Source organism: Salvelinus sp. IW2-2015, linkage group LG4q.1:29 (assembly GCF_002910315.2).
Source record: "Salvelinus sp. IW2-2015 linkage group LG4q.1:29, ASM291031v2, whole genome shotgun sequence".
NCBI lineage: Eukaryota > Metazoa > Chordata > Actinopteri > Salmoniformes > Salmonidae > Salvelinus > Salvelinus sp. IW2-2015.
This window is the reverse complement of record NC_036842.1, coordinates 86,035,749-86,050,495: the sequence shown is the minus strand read 5'-3', so window position 1 is coordinate 86,050,495 and position 14,747 is coordinate 86,035,749. Positions and strand designations below refer to the sequence as shown.

The 14,747-nt window shown below is 44.9% G+C and overlaps 1 protein-coding gene across 1 annotated transcript in view; it reads right to left on the bottom strand.

Moving 5' to 3' along the window:
* Positions 1-14,747, bottom strand: part of LOC111962713 (receptor-type tyrosine-protein phosphatase beta) — a 60,435-nt gene that overhangs the window by 12,988 nt on the left and 32,700 nt on the right. The window contains exons 11-23 of the mRNA XM_070439872.1: positions 6,053-6,316; positions 5,642-5,905; positions 5,261-5,385; positions 4,922-5,060; positions 4,362-4,634; positions 3,840-3,981; positions 3,438-3,574; positions 2,924-3,187; positions 2,285-2,551; positions 1,734-2,033; positions 1,268-1,543; positions 939-1,088; positions 494-782 (exon numbers count right to left, since the gene is read on the bottom strand). Coding sequence (XP_070295973.1) covers positions 494-782; positions 939-1,088; positions 1,268-1,543; positions 1,734-2,033; positions 2,285-2,551; positions 2,924-3,187; positions 3,438-3,574; positions 3,840-3,981; positions 4,362-4,634; positions 4,922-5,060; positions 5,261-5,385; positions 5,642-5,905; positions 6,053-6,316 — 2,890 coding nt within the window. The remainder of the gene's footprint in view (positions 1-493; positions 783-938; positions 1,089-1,267; positions 1,544-1,733; positions 2,034-2,284; positions 2,552-2,923; positions 3,188-3,437; positions 3,575-3,839; positions 3,982-4,361; positions 4,635-4,921; positions 5,061-5,260; positions 5,386-5,641; positions 5,906-6,052; positions 6,317-14,747) is intronic.

Below are 14,747 nucleotides of genomic sequence, written 5' to 3'. Positions count from 1 at the left end.
TGAACATCTACTGAAAATCTGYTATACCAACTACTTGGAACTATCCAAATAAAGTGTTACTGAATTAAACTCAAAGGCCCCAATTCGATCAACTACAGATAAAGGAAAATTTAACTATGGGCAATATTTTTTTTTAAATGTAACCTTTATTTAACAAATTCTTATTTACAATGACGGTCTACCCCGGCCAAACCCGGACGACGCTGGGCCAATTGTTCCCTGCCCTATGGGACTCCCAATCATAGCCGGTTGTGATACAGCCTGGAATCGAACCAGGGTCTGTAGTGACGCCTCTAGCACTGAGATGCAGTGCCTTAGACCGCTGCGGCACTCGGGAGAAGCGGTCTAACATCTAGCGGTCTAGCAGCGGTATGACATCATCATACACAACAGGGAGAAATACTGCTGGCAGAAATCAGCAACAAAGAAACTACAGATCTGCCCAGACTGCGGGAGAATACTTGATTGATTTGGGCGGAACCCTGTACTCTACCTGTATGCAGTTTTGGGTTTGAGTGGGCCATCACAGAATGGGTTGTGGTCTCTGTGTGTGTCTGGGTTCTGCTCCCTGTCCAGGGCCTGTAGGTGGTCACAGCCACCCCCGAGGGTGTCCATGCCTGTACCCAGGCTGATCTCAAAGCTCTGAGTCCCGCTGTCTCCTGGCCCCTCTGTGCAGTGGCTAGGGAAGTAGCTGGTCTGGTAGGCCTTAATGGAACTGTTGGATTTGTAGTCCAGATAAGAGGGTAGAGGGTGGTGCTGCTCTGGTTGAAGGTTTTCATCGTCTGGAGGGAGAAAACACACATATGAGGAGGTTTAGTAACAGACTCAGACCTATTGCTGTGGAAAGTCCTCTTGAGGGAGAATAAACATCATCCACCCATCCATCCACTGACATACTGACACTTGTACAATGTTTGTTCTAACTTCAGTCCCCTTACCTTCAGACTCGCTCACCACCACTGTGAAGAACTTGACGGCTCCGTTGACATCACTGAACCAGCTGCAGTTAAACTTGAACAAGATGGTGTTTTTGGTGACAAGAGCAGCCCTGTCGTTAACCCGAGTGGTCAGGGAAGGAAGTGGTGGACCTAAAAGGATAAGTATCATGATTACAATCAGTCATGATGACTGTAGAATGACCACAGGGACATACATACACACTGTAACAGCTAATGGCAATGAAGTTGACCATATCATGTCTCTTCCGGTGCTCATCATCACACGGTCACRCCGACCACATGGCAATCACAAGTCCATCGGTACTCACGGTCGATCATGGTGACCACGCTGTCCTCGGCGGCCTCGCTGGTCATGCTGTCGGAGATGGCCTTGACGGAGACGGTGTAGCGCTTGTGTGGCTCCAGCTGGGTGATGTGGTAGAGGGTGCTGTCGCGGCCTGTCCGCTGGGAGTACACCAGGGCGTGGGAGTCCTGGAGGCACTCAATAGTGTATGAGTCAAAGTCGGCCTCCGGAGGGGCCCAGGAGCAGGAGATGGAGGTGGAGTTCTGGGGGCGGCAGTGCAGGTACTGGACACGCTCTGGCTCTATGGACGGGATAAACGGTAGAGGACGCCAGAGYTAAGAACAGAGATCAAAATGCCACGGTCACACTATATTCTCTCTAGCGCAGAGGTCAGAGCTATACCGTGCACAGGATTTTGTTCCAGCCAAGCAACAACTTTAGCTACCTCGCCTCAGTCTTGCACTACTTGAACAATGTACAGTATAGCCTACTTGTTCGAATGCTCTTGTAGATGGGTGGGCTGTAGGCAGAGCTCCCACCACCACCAACACCACCACCAGCCCCACTGACGGTACGCAGGATGAAGTTGTACAGGCGTCCTGGGTATAGCCCCTTCAGGATGCGGCTCCCGGAGGTCCGGGTGTGGTAGGGGTTGAATACAGACAGGTGGTCCCTGGGGGCCCACTGCAGGTCAAAGTCGTCATAGTCGCTGCCTGCAGGACCACTCCAGGTCAGCTCCAGGGAGGTGTTGGTGACTCCACCGAATGATACAGAGGTTGGGGGTCTGGGGGCTGAGGAGGAGAAGATGGACACACAAAGGAAGGCAGATCAGCAACTTCAAGCAAATACTGTCAAACCCAGGCTCTATACCTTAAAAACGACCCTCAAAACTGATTTTAGAATAGTGTATGTCGTAATTGTGTTGGAAACCATGTGTTTGATGTATTTGATACCATTCCACTAATTCCACAAGCCCGTTCTCCCCAATTAAGGTGCATGTGAAATGTCCTTAAAATAAACKTGACTTGTCCTAATGTCTTACCGGTACGTCCATGAGCAGTGGCCCTGTTGGTGAGCTCTCCGCTGCGTGTGAGGATGACAGCATGGTAGAGACGCCCGGGGATCAGCGTGGGGAAGACGTGCTCCATGGTGTCTGGCCCTAACGTCTCCTCTGCCTGCTGGGAGCCATCTGGGTTGTAGAGGGACAGCAGGTAGCCACTTAGCTCCCCCACCGCCCGCTTCCATGACACCCACAACATCTCCGACTGGTTACGACTCTGTGCCTGGAGGGAGGTCACTGCAGCCGGGACTGAGGAGGCGGAGCAGACAATTGGACAGTGTCAAATCATGATGTAAAGTCAGTGAGACATACAGTTCAGTTAGTTCTCTAGTTAGTTCTTTGTTACCACGTCATTTCTGTGAGAGAAACACATTATGCGTTATGTTTTGAGATCATTCAGTAGTGATCCAAATCAATTTCTCAAGTACCCACCAACCCTTATCATACCCCTGCCCACAGCATCTCAGTACCCCCCAACCCATCTCATACCCCTGCCCACAGCATCTCAGTACCCACCAACCCTTATCATACCCCTGCCCACAGCATCTCAGTACCCCCCAACCCATCTCATACCCCTGCCCACAGCATCTCAGTAGCCCAGGAGCAGTAAAGCTCACTCACCAGTCCTGGCCCAGATAGCTGAGTCGTTGGTCTGCTCCCCGCTGCGTGTTAACACCACCATCCTGTAGGGGGCACCAGGCCTCAGGCCCTGGAAGGAGACCTGCAGTGTGCTGGGCTGGCCGCTGCGCCGGTCGTACAGCGTGTCATCTCCGTTGTARAGGTAGAGGTCGTAACCTTCGAACTCTCCGTGCGGGGGAGACCAGTTGAAGGACAGGCTGCTGCTGCTGTTTGCCTGGATGGAGAGGTCGCTGACCGCCGCCGGACCTGGGAACACAACACTACTCAGGTCCACATATATATTCCTTCCATATTGCCTCTATACATCTTCATAGTGACTCTGATTCTCTATTCCCTGTTTTACTAAGACTTCCTGTATTATTTGTGTAATCTTACAATAAAGCCTACATAACCGATAGCTCTCCAGGAGGAGGGTTGGACAACCTGCACTACACATATTAATACCACTTGACAAACTTGTGTGGGACATAGTGAAGATGAATCCATGCAGTCTTACGTGTACGTGCTTCAGCGGTGACGCTCTCGCTGTGGACCCCTCCGCTGGTGGTGTGAACCAGGACGCGGTACCTCTTCCCAGGGATGAGGCCGTCGAAGCGATGCTGGAGCGGCATGGAGCCGGAGGATACCTGGGAGCTGTTGGTTACGAAAATGAGTACTGTCGTTTGTGCATTATATTTGTTACACTTTTTTATGCACCATTTTGTTACTGKAATTGAACCAATGGAATAGTCCCAAAATGGCAAACACTGCCCATCTGGCCCTAGAGGTAGGAGGCTAAATCAAAACCTCAAAGTATTGACCATTTGAATCTGGGTGTGTTGGTGACCACCGGTGTGTTGGTGAACCCAGGTGTGTTGGTGAACCCAGGTGTGTTGGTGAACCCAGGTGTGTTGGTTACCTGTTGGTGACCAGGTGTCCCCTGTCATCCAGGAGCTGCAGGCTGTATCCGTCTGCCACGCCRCGGGCCTCCTGCCAGCTCACCTGTATACTGCAGGTGGTGTGTCTGTTGTCGGCCTGCAGCCCCGTCACTGCAGAAGGGACTGAGGAGAGAGGGGACACAGAATCAGATAGAGCACACTATCATACAGTATTGTATCTCCATGGAGGGGACAATGTCACACGTCATTACACCAGCCAATCACTATCTGTTAATTACCCATCAAAAGTTGATTAGGGTAAGAAAACAAAACAAATCAGTTCCGTCAAATATACTGATTTCAAACTGCAGATATATAATAAATTAAATTAAATTAAATTAAATTAAAATAAATAAAATAAAACATAGCCAGACGCAGTGAGCCCTATTCCTTCCCAGTCCCAAAACACCCAAATATAGAGTATGAAATGCCAATGCACTGCTTATGAATGCAGTATGTATGGGTTATAAATGTGTTATGAAGTCCTTATCTAGCCTCCTCACCGGTGCGTCCGCTGGCCGTGTTGTTATTCAACAGTATGCCACTGATAGATCTAACGGTCACACTGTACAGCTGCCCAGGCTGCAAGGAGCTGAACCCCAGCTCATTCTGGTGTTTGGGTACGGGCCGCGTCTCCAGCCTGCGTGCCTCTGGTCCACCCAGCAATAGGGACACGGAGTAGCTGTCCACGTCACCCTGCCCCGGGGTCCAGCTGATTTTCAGACTGCTGCTCTGGCCGTTGTTACTCACGTGGATATTCTTGACTTTGCTGGGGACTGCAGAAAGGAGGAGAAACGAAAAGAGGGAGAAATAGCAGAAGAGGGAGAAAGAGGGGTGGAAGTGGAACGGAAATTAATGCTGTTGTTAGTTTATGTTTTGTTTGTGTTAGATTCTGTGACATTTTGTTCTATTTTGCTACCCCAATTCAATGGAGAAGTTCCAAAAGTGCAAACAAATTCTGCCCATCGGGCACCCCAGGCAGATTTGAATCAAACAGAAGTACTTGAAAGAAAACAAATGTAACCTAGGATTTGAACCCAGCAAGTCTGTTGGTTTGGTTTACCTGTCCTGCCCTCTATGAACTGGGCCCTCTGGTTGGGGCCGCTAAAGGTAGAYACATGGATCTTATAGAGGCGTCCCGGGGTGAGGGAGGAGAGGACACACACCCCCACGCTGCTGCCCAGGGTGATGGGCGGGAAKACCTTCATAATAATAATACATAATACATTGATGATACATTGATTATTAATACATTTAGCTTTTAAAAACACACAAAGTCACAAATAGAAATAAAGCAACAATGAAATCTAAAAAATMTACACAAGAAAATATGAAGAATATAAAAGTACTGTAAACATYAAGACAGGCTAACCAGGTACTGGACTGGACCAGGAGGACTAACCTTCATGTCGTTGAAGAGGAGCTGCACCTCGTAGTGGTCAACGTCCCCCGGAGCAGCCAACCAGGTGACACGCAGGTCCTCCGTTCCCCGCCCAGCCAGGGCTAGTGACCTCACCGCCGCAGGGACTGTCACAGACAGATTCCAGATAAGAATAGAACATTTTTTATATTCTCATTCTTAATTTTGCATACAAAGGAACAGAACATAGGGAGACACACGTTAAAAAGAAGCATGCACAAAGAACCTGTTTCACCACAACTAGTTATTACCTGAATGTAGCTAGCCAAATTATTATTACAGACAAATATCACTCTTGTATCCACATATTGTACATTGAAAACAACAGGAGAGATATAACAGAGTACTATTCGTATCACTCACAGGTCCTTCCATCCGTAGACACGCTTGTCTCATACTTCCCGCTCCAGGTGCTGACGATGACCGTGTAGAGTCTCCCYGGCACCAGGCCGTTGAACACACACTCGTTCTGGCTCTTCATAACCGTCTTGTTCTGGTGGAAGATGTTGTTGTGCTTGATGACCACCTGGTAGTAGTCAAAGTCCCCAGCCGCATGGCGCCAGTACACCTTCAGGTAGTCATCCCTGGCCGAGTGGATCGCTGTCGGGTTCTGGACACTAGAGGGCTCTGGGGAGAGGAATTCAATTGAATTGAACTTTGAGACATTGACCAGTGTATTATCATGTCTAACTAGAGACTTCAGGACTAAAACCACGGAATGGAAAACTTAAGCAGAGGAGCCCCATTTCAGACAGACAGACATGGTAGACCTACGTGTGCGTTCCTGTACGATGGTGTGATTCTCATAGGCACCACTCCTGGAGGTGATGGAGATGTTATAGAGCCGTCCAGACACCAGGGACTTYAACACACACTCTGGGCTGGATTTGGACACGGCCAGGGTGTGGACCGTCTTCTCCTGGTCCCCCAGAGTGACCAGATAACTGTCCACGTCACCTTTGGCCGGACGCCATGACACGCTGAGGAAGTCCATACGACCGTTGTTGCTGACCGTCACCTCGCCTACGGCAGCAGGGACTGGAAGACGGAGAGAGAGAGAGAGAGAGGGGAACTGAGTCAGTCATTCTGTGTATCACTGTTCATATTTGCAGCTGGGAAGCCTGAATAAAAAATGTATGTGAATAAAATGAAAGTAAAAACTTGTTTAATAGCTTATTTTTCTTGTAAATACTGGAACATTAACAGTTGTTCATGTTTTCTCTTCAGTAATGCTGTGGGATATGTAAGGAACATAACTTAAAAGCTACAACACAACAGTAACTTGGTAGCGTGTGTTCAATGGATAGGTGACCCCAACAAGCTTGAGGCATTCATGTGCCATTCATAAGAAAGTTATTGAATAAATAAACGGCAAAGAAAGAAAGGGAGACCTAACAAAAATGGACTGAGTGTCATATATGGAATGGAAGGTGACTGCACTGGTAGGCTATTCAGATTATTGTGAGGTGTAGGCAATGTTCCCTCAACGTTTTTGGGGCACTGAGCAAATTTTTGGTCTTGTGAGCAGAAACTTGAACAATACAATACCAATGGAGCAAATCCCATTACATTTTCATGTGGAAATAGTTTTMATTTCTATGATATAGCCTACAGTAGCCTATATGTGGTGTTCAATGCAGGCCTACATTGCATGAGACTTAAAAAAAAAWMMTTGACATTAATTCATTCGTTTTTAACACCATGGGCCAATATAGGTGACTGTAAATTGCATTGTATTGTGAGATGCAAGAAACCACTTTACAAAATATAATGAATTATTATTACCATACAGAGAATTAGATAATATAGGCTACCCCTCTGCCTATTTGCATAATCAAGCCTGTCTCAAAATACAACACTGRCCCTTGAATTAAGACAGCTTGAAATGTAGCCTACACGTTTTGTGCTCTTGTAGGAAGCAGTAACTCCCCACTGCTGACCGATACGTATCTTTCTATTAGTAGCGTTACATTTCCCAAGGATCTTAAAACAGCKCGGGTGGTTCCACTCCACAAGAAGAGCAGTTAAACAAACGTAGGAAACTACAGGCCTGTGTCAATCCTCAGCACCGTATCCAAAGTTGTTGAGAGATTCATTTTTAATCAACTTGAGGGGTACCTTCTTGAGCATAAACTTCTTTATGAACTACAGTCTGGCTTTAGAACAGCTCATTCCACTGATACTTGCCMTATCCACCTTTTTGACCACATTAAGCAGGAAAGTGAGAAGGGGAACTATACAGGTACGGTKWWGTTAGACTTGCACAAAGCTTTTGACACTGTGGACCATGATATTCTCCTGATGAAACTGAAATGCATGGGTCTAAATTATGTAGCAGTGAATTGGTTTAGGTCTTATCTGACCAACAGAACACAAGTATGTAATGTTGGTGATGTTCTGTCAGAGGCCAAATAAATATCCTGTGGAGTACCGCAGGGATCTATTTTAGGGCCTCTCTTATTTCTTATATARGTTAATGATATGCCAGATATAGTAAAGGGCAAACTCCTGCTTTATGCTGATGATTCAGCCATACTGGTATCAGGGAAGGATACAGTTTACATAGAGGAGACCCTGAGTAAGCAATTGCATTTTGTTAGAGATTGGTTGTCTGACAACAAATTGTCACTACATTTAGGAAAAACTGAATCGATTTTGTTTGGAACAAAACGTAGATTGTTTAGGGCTGACACYATAATGGTAAACTGTGCAGGCAAGGAGATTGAATCTAAAACAAGTGTATCTTATATTGGTGTGTTCCTAGATCAATCCCTTTCTGGAGACCTGACTGRTGCTAAAATTCTTTTGGCAAACAAATCGAATTTTTTACATCGTAACACTAGATATTTTAACATTAAAGTTAAAAAACTGCTTGTCTCAACCTTGATTCAGTGTCATTTTGATTATGCTGCTCTGCTTGGTATAGTGGGCTATCAAAAAAGCTGAAAAAGATAATGCAGGTCATGCAAAATAATGTTATCAGTTATATGCTGAATGTCACCCCTAGGACCCACATAGGGGTACAGGAGTTCTGGGAGGTGGGTGTGTTGCCTTTGGAGTCCAGAGTAGACCAACTTAAACTTAATCATACGTTTGACATCTTAAATGATCGTGCCCCAGGTTACATGAAAAACCACATTGATATAGTCTATAACCAACACAGTCACAATACCAGAGCTAGTGTTATGCCTTGTAAAATCCCAAGAGTAAACAGTACTGCGAGGAGCACGTTTTTCCATGCAGGCATTTGTCTGTGGAATAGCTTCCCCCTGGAGATCAAGCAAATAAACAGTAGAAGTAGCTTTAAAAAGCAGGCAATGTTTTTCATTTGGACAAAGTTGTCTAAGTAAGAGAAACCACTCCTCTGCCCCTTGTGCCCCATACTGCTGGTCAGGTGTATTTATTTGAAGGATCGGTATGATGTGCAATTAATAGATTATTTTAATGTGAAATGAAAATGGTTGATTTTTAAGGTTAGGGAGAAGTGCAGCGAATAGTGCCACTTTTTAGGATGTCAATATAAATGAATGTATTTATGGTTCTTTGTAATTTTGTCTTGTCTTTTAATCATTATATGTGTTATTGTTTTTACCATCGAGGACCACTTTGGAAACAAGCGTTTTAATTAATACTTTCAAGTGATATCCTCTGGGTCCACATCGTGCATTTTGCTGTAAATGTCTGTTGCCCAAAATAAATAAAATTCAATTCAATTCAATAATTGGGCTAATAACTCACTAACTAGCAAAGAATATCAACAAATGTGAACTGATCTGAAAAGCGCATTCACTCACGGGTGATTGAAACACCACTTGTGGGCTACCCCCGCCAATACAATTGTACMCCATTGCACTCTGGCTCTGACTACAATAAAATCACAGACTAAATCTTGCAAAGTTAGATTTGTTTTCATTTGTTGCATTGAAAAGGGGCTGATATAATGTTGATTTGATCACAGAAAAAAACGTTGATCTATATATTGCAAAGTAATGGGGCAAACTCAGTGAAGTTCAATCTCTTGCATCTCTGCACGGCCTGACATTTCTTCTGCCCGGCAGTTTTGGAGGAGGAGCCCGGCCACGCACATGCGCAGTTTAGAGAGAACATTGGGTGTAGACCTATATCATTGGTTAGGCCTACCCTACAGCTGTATGGACTAATAATTGTTGTGATGCCATAATAGGTATGCACATAGAATTAGAATTTTCAAGGGATTCTAACTCTAAGGAGAAACATTTTCATTGACTATCATGTGTTCCAAATAAATTATGTCATAATTGTAATTCTCATGATAGGTTCTAGGTTCTAACCYTTGTGTTGGAGTGCAGATTAGGCTACTCATAAAATACATGAAGCAAATGGATGATCCAACAAATGGATGATCAAACCGTTTGAATTATTTGRCATTTCATCTCTTGAATAAGTAAGTTCCATCTACAGTGCATTCGGAAAGTATTCAGACCCTTTGACTTTTTCCACATTTTYTTAGTTACAGACTTATTTTAAAATGGATGATTAAATTAATGTTTTTCCTCATAACTCCACACACAATACCCCATAATMACAAATTCCACAAATAAACGTTTAACAAGGCACACCTGTTAATTGAAATGCATTCCAGGTGACTACCTCATGAAGCTGGTTGAGAGAATGCCAAGAGTGTGCAAAGCTGTCATCAAGGCAAAGGGTGGCTACTTTGAAGAATCTCAAATATTAAATATATTTTGATTTGTTTAACAGTTTTTGCGTTACTACATGATTCCATATGTGTTATTTCATAGTTTTGATGTCTTCACTATTATTCTACAATGTAAAAAATAGTAAAAATAAAGAAAAACCCTGGAATGAGTCGGTGTGTCCAAACTTTTGACWGGTACTGTATATTGCATTGATTGTTTTGCCTCACCAGGTTGTCCACATACAAAACAGTCATCATGGACTGTTTCTGTTTGCCTGGTCCAAAGAGACTTAAACTCCTTACTGTACTAAGAGCTTRATTTTTTATGCAACTTATTTTAGGATTAATTATTTATTATGCATCCGTTTTATAAGCTCTGAGCATCATCATTGTTGTGCAATTTTATGCTACAATATTTGGTACTAAAGCATGGTTTCTTTATTTTCCTTTTGAACATGGTCTTCTCCTTCCATACATTAAARATTTTTCCTAGCCACTGTGCTTCTACATCTGCATTGTTGCTGTTTGGGGTTTTAGGCTGGGTTTCTATATAGCACTTTGTGACATCTGCTGATGTAAAAAGGGCTTTATAAATAACTGTCATTGATTGATTGATAATCTTGTTCAGAGGCAGTCCAAGAAGTCTCAGAATGAGGTTCTCCTAAGAGAGAAGGTAACTCTGATGGGGAAGGCCATCAAAGTCCTCAAGAGTGACCAGGACACCATGATGGCCAGAAGAAACAGCAGAAGGATGAGGAGCTGCAGCAGAATAGCCAATGGAAGCAGGAGAATGACAACCAGCATCTCTGTGTGGTCATTAGAAGGKTGGAGGACAAGGTGGACTTGGAGACCAAGACACTCTGGACAGAGCTGAGGAGACTGGGAGAGTTCATTGAGGCAGTGAGATGACATTTCAAACATAACTGAATGATAAGTCATGTTTATTTGACATTGGAAAAAGTTTATCCAACACTCCTGAATTAAACTTTGGGACAATCGAAAGTGTGCAAGATGAATCAAACAGCTGATTAGTCCTATGCCATGTAACGGTATTTAACAAAACTGGAAATGGTTTAACCATAATGCTGTCGTATCCCACAAAACAAGAATGGTGTTGAAAGAATTGACTCTTCAGACTGCTTGAAACCTAATTGGGAATTCCCCATTCCAGTGCCTCCCACTGGCCAGCCTAGGCCCATGTCAGGACAGCACCAGCACTAAGCCCAACACCCTTGTGTCTACATGTCAGCTCTGCACCCAATCAGAGGGTGTCTTAGACAGGCAGCTCAGGTGTCCTCCAATCTGGCCAGAGACTTCACGGACACTCTCCTGTCCTTCCTCCACTGGTTGATCCTCCCATGCCTATAACGCATTGGTTTCCTGATCTCTCTTCCTCCAAATGCCCGCCGCTGTTACCACCTGCTATTCATAGGAGGCTCTAAACAGACAGATCCTCAGACCCAGCCTTGAGACAGGAAAAGGACATTGATGAGATGATGAAAACAATAGAAGATGAGAGGGAAAAGGATAGTGTGGAGTTACTTGAGGAGGTGGAAAATGAGATGGAGAYGAAATGGAAGATGTTGCAGAGTCTCCAACACATACAATCCAGAAAACAGAGCAGGAGAAGGTAAATATGATAAAGTCAATAGATGAGGAGAGGAAGAAGGATAGGATGGAGATACTTTTTTATTTCACATTTATTTAACCATGTAGGRCAGTTGAGAACAAGTTCTCATTTACAACTGCGACCTGGCKAAGATAAGGCAAAGCAGTGCAACACAAACAACAACACAGAGTTACACATGGAATAAACAAACGTACAGTCAATAACACAATATAAAAAATATACATACAGTGTGCAAATGAGGTAAGTTTAGGGAGGTAAGGCAATAAATAGGCGGTAGTAGCTTAGTAATTACAATTTAGCAATTAAACACTGGAGTGATATATGTGCAGAAGATGATGAATGTGCAAGTAGAGATACTGGGGTGCAAAYGGGAAGAAAAAAAATAATAACAATATGGGAATGAGGTAGTTGGATGGGTTATTTACAGATGGGCTATGTACAGGTGCAATGATCTGTGAGCTGCTCTGACAGCTGATGCTTAAAGTTAGTGAGAGAGATATGACTCTCCAGCTTCAGTGATTTTTGCAATTCGTTCCAGTCATTGGCAGCAGAGAACTGGAAGGAAAGGCGGCCAAAGAAGGAATAGGCTTTGGGGGTGACCAGTGAAATATACCTGCTGGAGCGCGTGCTACAAGTGGGTGCTGCTATGGTGACCAGTGAGCTGAGATAATACGGGGCTATACCTAGCAAAGACTTATAGATGACCTGGAGCCAGTGGGTCTGGCGACGGATATGAAGCYAGGGCCAGCCAACGAGAGCATACAGGTCGCAGTGGTGGGTAGTATATGGGGCTTTGGTGACAAAACGGATGGCACTGTGATAATAGTGCATCCAATTTGCTGATCAGTGTTGGAGGCTATTTTGTAAATGACATCGCCGAAGTCAAGGATCGGTAGGATAGTCAGWTTTACYAGGGTTTGTTTGGCAGCATGAGTGAAGGATGCTTGGTTGTGAAATAGGAAGCCGATTCTAGATTTAATTTTGGATTTGAGATGCTTAATGTGAGTCTGGAAGAAGAGTTTACAGTCTAACCAGACACCTAGATATTTGTAATTGCCCACATATTCTAAGTCAGAACTGTCCAGAGTAGGGATGCTGGATGGGCGGGCAGGTGTGGGCAGGGATCGGTTGAAGAGCATGCATTTAGTTTTACTTGCATTTAAGAGCAGTTGGAGGCCACGGAAGGAGAGTTGTATGGCATTGAAGCTCGTCTGGAGGTTAGTTATCACAGTGTCCAAAGAAGGGCCAGAAGTATACAGAATGGTGTCGTCTGCGTAGAGGCGGATCAGAGAATCACCAGCAGCAAGAGCGACATCATTGACGTATACAGAGAAAAGAGTCGGCCCGAGAATTGAACCACCCTGTGCCACCCCTATAGAGACTGCCAGAGGTCCGGAAAACAGGCCCTCCAATTTGACACACTGAACTCTGTCTGCGAAGTAGTTGGTAAACCAGGCCAGGCAGTCATTTGAGTCTGCCGATAAGAATGTGGCGATTGACAGAGTCGAAAGCCTTGGCCAGGGCGATGAATACGGCTGCACAGTATTGTCTTTGATCGATGGCGGTTATGATATCGTTTAGGACCTTAAGCATGGCTGAGGTGCACCCATTACCAGCTCGGAAACCAGATTGCATAGCGGAGAACGTACAGTGGGATTCGAAATGGTCGGTGATCTGTTTGTTAACTTGGCTTTCAAAGACCTAACATGCTGACCAGACCGTACACGTCGCGTYCGCGAGCGTCGCAAAATACATTTTGAAATCCATGTTATTCAATTATTGCACCCACACTGCTCGCACGCGCAAACGAGTCTGCGTTGCCAAGGGCTAAAATAGAACTCCTTTRTTTTTCTGACGCAGATCGCGCTGCAAGTCCTGCCTCTCCCATCTCCTCATTGGTTTATAGAAGCKGGTACCCACGTGCCATCTCCTCATTGGTTATACCCATGTGGGTGTCACGACTTCCCTGAGGTCGGTCCCTCTRCTTGTTCGGGTGGCGTTCGGCGGTCGACGTCACCGGTCTTCTAGCCATCYCCGATCCACCTTTCACTTTCCATTTGTTTTGTCTTGTTTTCCGCACACCTGGTTTGCATTCCCTCATTACTCGTCTTGCATATAACCCTCTGTTCCCCCCCATGTCTGTGTGTGGAATTGTTATATGTAAATGTATGTGTACTCCAGGCTGGTTTGCGCCGGGTTATTGTAACCCGCGTGTGTTTAGTTTTCTGAGTACCGTGTTTTGTTCGCCGCAATGAAGGGCTACCCGTTTGCTACCCATTTCTGCTCTCCTGCGCCTGACTTCCCTGCAGCCAGTTACGCACTCCTTTACATTGGGTGATTGAAAGACGAACTGTTTTGCCGGTTGTCGTGGTAATACTATGAAAGTGTAGATGCGATCACCATATAAGTTCAAAGATGAAAAAGCCTGGAAGGAGGAGAGATGACTAGAAACGATTCGGTTGGCCATTTATGGGTGGATTAATTGTCGGAGTAGAGGACCTTGTGCATTTCAGGTAATAACAACTCAATGTTTATATCCCAGGACAAATTAGCTAGCAACAGCAAGCTAGCTAAATAGGACAAATTCGCTAGCAAGTGCAAGTTAACTAGCTAAATTGCCATACATGTTTAATGCTTTTCGACCTGTCCCCAAATTAATGTCATTGGGTCAGAGTTTGTTTTGATATTTTAACCTGCGTGTCGTGATCGCGTTTGGTGTAGGGGGACAAAATAAATGTATGCACGATAGCGCACGATAGTTTGGGTTCCGTGTTTGAAAGGCAGGTTAGGATAGATTTAGGTCTGTAACAGTTTGGGTCTAGAGTGTCTCCCCCTTTGAAGAGGGGGATGACCGTGGCAGCTTTCCAATCTTCAGGGATCTCAGACGATACGAAAGAGATGTTGAACAGGCTAGTAATAGGGGTTGCAACAATTACGGCAGATAATTCTAGAAAGAGAGGGTCAGATTGTCTAGCCCAGCTGACTTGTAGGGGTCCAGATTTTGCAACTCTTTCAGAACATCAGCTATCTGGATTTGGGTGAAGGAGAAATGGGGGAGGTTTGAGCAAGGGGTAGCCAGGTGGAAAGCATGTCCCCGTAGAAAAATGCTTATTGAAATTCTCAATTATCGTGGATTTATCGCTGGTGACAGTGTTTCCCGT